The following is a 5,137-nucleotide window of genomic DNA, read 5'->3' on the forward strand; positions in this document are numbered from 1 at the left end:
CCTTCTTCAGAAAATAAAAGTGAAGAAACAAAAGCAATGGAAGAGGGCAACAGGACGAGTCACACAATCAGCATTTTCGTGCTGGTTGACCTCATCAGTCACTCTCACAAACACAAAGGAAGAGAGGTGTCCAGAGGCTTTACTCTATCTACAATGAGAAATGTTTTGTTTTCAGAAGCAAAGTGCAGAACGTGTGATTAGAAAGGGAGGACTTGACTTGGAGTGATCTAGAGTTGGAGGTCGTAAGCGGGAACGATGGAAAGCGAAGCGCCACCAACCGAAACGGAAAGGCAAAATCGAATTGAAGGAAAGCGCCTTGTTCCTTCACACACTTCCCCTAGCTCAGCTCCACCACCGCTTCCTCACCTCAATCACACAATCCACCCCCTGCTGGCTGCTGCCCTCCATTGCTCATCACCTTCATCCTCCTCCACCGCGCAGTGATCATCGTGGCCGGAGTTGTCCAAGAATAAGACTATCAGCGGAGGATGTCGGACTGGGGGCCGGTGGTGATCGCGGTGGTGCTGTTCGTGCTGCTGTCGCCGGGGCTGCTGCTGCAGCTGCCGGGGAAGCACCACCTCGTGGAGTTCGGCAACATGCACACCAGCGCCATGGCCATCCTCGTCCACGCCATCATCTACTTCGCTCTCATCGCCCTCTTCGTCATCGTCATCGGAGTACACATCACCACTGACTAGAAGTCTAGAACAGACCGGCTGGCTATAGATTTCATCCTTCGTCCTCGTCGGTTTCTAATTTGTTCCTCCCGTCTCCTTTGTTTTCGTGTTCTGGCTCCTCTCTGCTTGTTCAATACGTGAAATGGGCTGGAAAATTAAGCCCACTGGACCGTTCAAATGCCCCCATATAGTAACAGCAATTCCAGACTCGACAGATTGAAAATCAGCTCGGATCCTTCAAAATTCAGTGGCAGCCCAGGAGGCTATTTTGGCTACACAAATCTACGGTAAGAAATGGTAAACAACATCTAAACTTGCTTGAGAATTCAGAGGCAGATGGTTTACCATTCAACTGGAAGATATGATTTTTCTGCATCTTATAGCATAATAATGTAGTACTAATAAACACATGCCGGATGCCACGCCCGTTCTTTCCATCTTTGTGTCCAGTCATGCCATGGTAAAAGCTTGCTGGACTATCAGCCTGGATGACAGCTAAGACCACTAATCCCTGCCTATCACTAGCACCAACAGCTTCAGTGGCATCTGGTGGACTAACCCCAAGCAGAAGGTGGGAATGGCCGGCACCGGGGAAGCAATCAGCAATATGGGCTGGAAGTTCACGATATCCACAAAGCGAATCCGGAAATCTGCACAGCGCAACAATAGTTGCAGCATACATGGAATTTGTCGCCAAAGTGACTTCAGTCTACAAAGTTCTGGGTAGCCTCCCCTGCAAACAAGATCATATAGTTGTCAGGTCATAATCTTCAGGAAGAAACAAAAGCAATGGAAGAGGTGAGCAGGAGGAGTCACGCAATCAGCATCTTCGTTGCTGGTTGGCCTCACCAGTCATTCTCACAAACACAAAGGAAGATTTCACTCTCACGTCTTCTTCTTCCTCATGTCTTCTTCCTCCACCGTATGGTGGTCATGTCACCGGAGTTGTCCAAGAAGGCAAGAAGAAGACGATTGGCGGAGGATGTCGGACTGGGGCCTGGTGGAGATCGCAGTGGTGTTGTTCGTGCTGCTGTCACCGGCCGAGGCTGCTGCTGCAGCTGCCGGGGAAGCACCACCTCATCGAGTTCGGCAACATGCACACAAAGCGCCATGGCCATCCTCATCCACTTCATCATCTACTTCGTTCTCGTCGCCCTTCCATCATCGCCATTGTCATCGGAGTACACATCACCACTGACTAGAATCAGACCGACTAGCTATATTTCATCCATCATCCCGGCCGGTTTCTAATTTGTTAGAGCATCCCCACTCGTCTCCCCGACGAGGCCCCCGAGCGACGTTTTTTACATCCGGATGACGAAATTCAACCCAGTCGAGCCCCGGTTCCTCGTTTTCGTCCGGATTTGGCCCTTCATCCATCCGGCGAGCCCACGCCATCCCCGGTCCCCCGGGGAGCTATCGGGGAGTCCGGACGAGTGAAAAGCGGGGAAGGGCCCGATCTGTCGGCGACTCGATACACGAACCCCACCACCACCTTGCTCAAAATCCCCCCCACCCCTCGTATCTCTCTCTTCGTCGGCACCACCCCGCCGGCTTGTTGCCCAGATTCCGCCGTCCCTCCTTCCCCACCTGCCTATATTCCGCCGTCTTTCGACGACGGCCTATCTGGCTGCTCCTCTGCCTGCCTGTTTTCCGACGACGACCTTGTCGTTGCCTAATCGACGGTACCCCGGAGGAGGGATCCTCACGAGGGGGAGAAGAAGTGGGGGCCATAGGGCGGAGTGCACACGGGACGGTGGTACGCGAGTTACCCAGCTTCGGAACACCTGCACGATGACAGGGCCTACTGCTGCTTGTGCCGGAATTATCTGGGCGCTTTCGCGTTGTTACAATGAGTTGTGGTTGTGCCTCTAGGGCTCCCTGGATCCGGCTTATAAAGGCGCACGGATCTAGGGTTTACATGGAGAGTCCTAGCCGGATTACAAATAGCCTAACTACGATACAATGTCTTGCCGTGTACGTCACGGATCCGCCTTCCATATACGTCGTACTGGATCCGGGTTCCTCATGGGCCTCCACGGATCCGGGTTCCTCCTAATGTCGGTACGGATCCGGCTTACTGATCCTGGGCCGGACTTCTTCCTTCATGATCAACAGCAACTGGGCCGCCCGATGGGCCACATGCCTCATCACCGTCTGTGGGCCACCCGGGCTTGCCGGATCTAGGCACTGTCGATGGTACACCCATGAAGTATACCCAAAACAGTAGCCCCCAGAGTTCTCCGAGTTTCGCCTGCAGTTTCCGCCATGCTTGCACCTTAGGTCTCCGGCATCGTTGGTAACGCGGAGAAATTTGAAGAACTCCAACTTCACATTTTCTTCTTTCCTAACCTTTAGTCAGAAAATCCCCCATCCCGCGGGACTTCATCTATCGACAATTTCAAACATGTCTCCGGGTTACTTCCCTGCTTGCGAATGAGAATTGCTTATCTTCACGCTTTTACCCGGAATCTTAACAGACTCAAACGGTTCCGCCAATTCTGGCGCCATTTTCGCGCGATTTGCGCGGTAACTTATCTCTAGCCATTCTTACTGTTAGGGTTTGGGACACGTGTCACGCATCCAACGGCGCGATGCTTGCGTTCCGACCACAGGATGCGGAGCACGAATATCGTCCCTCAGCCTATAAATATCTGCCGTCGACCCTAACTTCTCATTCACCCCCCCTTCTCACCTCTCCACGCAGCGCCGCCCGTGAGCTCTTCCTCCGCTGTGCTGGAACCCGCCGGAATAGTCGCCGGAGCATCACCGGAGCTCGCTCACCACCGCAGTGTTCTTCGTGTTCTTAACTCCGGCGAGCCACCGTACGAAAAACCTCGTCGCCGGCTACTCCGACCACCGCGAGGTCCATTACAGTAAGCTCCGAGCTTCGACCTTTGTCGTAGTTGGTAGGGATGATCATTAGGTTGACGATGTAGGATCCGACTAAAGAACCTTTTTCCGCGATCTTTTTTACATCTTCAGATGTCTTCCACGACTCCGCCCCCACCAGCGAGCCGATCATGGCGACACCCATCTCCTCCGCTCCGCCTCCCTTCGTTCCAGTCCAGCTGGATCCCACTAAGGACTCCGGCAAGGACACCGAGGGCACCTCAGCTGTCCCGGAGAAAGCTACAGAGGTGGAGAAGAAGGCGGAAGAGGCTGCTGCCAAAAAATCCAAAGCCCGCCAGCGGGACTCGGAAGCCAAAGGGAAATGGTGGCCCTGCACCACCACCGACATGGAGCTGAAGAACCTCGAGGCGGAAGGCTTCCTGCAACACGGAAGCTAGAGGTCAGTTCCGAATGAACTAGCCCCAGCCCCGGAGGACAACGAGATGGTGCTGACGAAAGCGTTGGTGGAACGCGGTTTTTCATTTCCGCCTTCAGATTTCTTCCTAGAGATTCTGAAGGCCTATGGGCTCCAACCCCACAACATCTCGCCGAACAGCGTGCTTGCAATCAGCAACCATGTCACCCTCTGCGAGGGCCATCTCCGGGTAACCCCGAGCTCTCCCCTGTTCCAATACTATTTCTTGTCAAGAAGGAGAGAATCCGGCAATCCACCGAGCTGGCGACATGCGGATCCATCACCTTCATGATCCGCCCAGGCCGCGTCTACCCCCACACCGACCGCCACGAATCCGCGCGGTACTGGTCCGGGGGTTTCTTCTATTTGAAGGACGTCTCCGACCCCACGAGCGCAAGAAAGCTACCGCCATTCAAGAACTGCCCCGCCACCGAGCTTCCGGCATGGTCGCATTGCCCCCACCTCTCCGAGTCACTCCAGCTCACACGCGCCGTCAGGCGGGTCCGCAGGCGTGACGGAGGAGGGGCTGACGGGAAAGGACTTGACCCTTTCCTGGTTCACCAAGCGGATCCAACCGCTCCAACACAGGGACCGCTTGATGTTCCAGTACACAGGGCGCGACGACCCGATGCGCGCCACAAAGGATAATCTCTCCGCCGACGCCATCGACAAGAGGATCCGGGTCCTCATCAAGATTCCGCGTGAACTTCACGTTCACGTGTGCAACAAGGATATCCACATGAATGGCTCCGGAACCGCGGTACGCCAGCGTGACTATAGTCTCTTGTTTCTTTTTGCATTCAAACTTTTGTCTAAGTGTTTAACTCTGTATTAGCTCGAGGCGCTCGAAGAAAGCGAACTCGGAACTATCATCCGGGTTCCTTCCACCGGTAACACGGATCCGGAAGCCGCATCGGAGGCGGAAGCTCCCGAAGCTTCCCGCCCCGTTAAGAGGAAGAAGCCAGCTCCTTCGAGCCCTTATGCGAAACGCGCCCGCGGAGTGCCCAGCACTGCGGCTACCCGGAAGGCGGAGGCGGAGGCGAAGCGCCTTAAACCGATTAATACCGGCAACAAAGGCCAACCTGACATCCAGCACTTCTTTAAACCTTCCGGGTAAGCGCCTACTTCCAAGATCCAAGCTCCGGTTTCGCGT

General features: G+C 54.5%; 1 protein-coding gene across 1 annotated transcript; it reads left to right on the forward strand.

Annotated features, from left to right (window-relative positions):
• Positions 1–488: 488 nt before the first annotated feature.
• Positions 489–698, forward strand: LOC124686049. The gene has a single exon (XM_047220054.1). It carries the CDS (start codon positions 489–491, stop codon positions 696–698), a length of 210 nt encoding a protein of 69 aa, XP_047076010.1.
• The last annotated feature ends 4,439 nt before the right edge of the window (positions 699–5,137 follow it).

The sequence above is a fragment of the Lolium rigidum genome, chromosome 2 (assembly GCF_022539505.1).
Source record: "Lolium rigidum isolate FL_2022 chromosome 2, APGP_CSIRO_Lrig_0.1, whole genome shotgun sequence".
In the NCBI taxonomy this organism is placed as follows: Eukaryota; Viridiplantae; Streptophyta; class Magnoliopsida; order Poales; family Poaceae; genus Lolium; species Lolium rigidum.

Bases quoted from the DNA above. Each gene is read 5' to 3' on its own strand.
- LOC124686049 (XM_047220054.1), top strand. From the start codon at position 489: ATGTCGGACTGGGGGCCGGTGGTGATCGCGGTGGTGCTGTTCGTGCTG.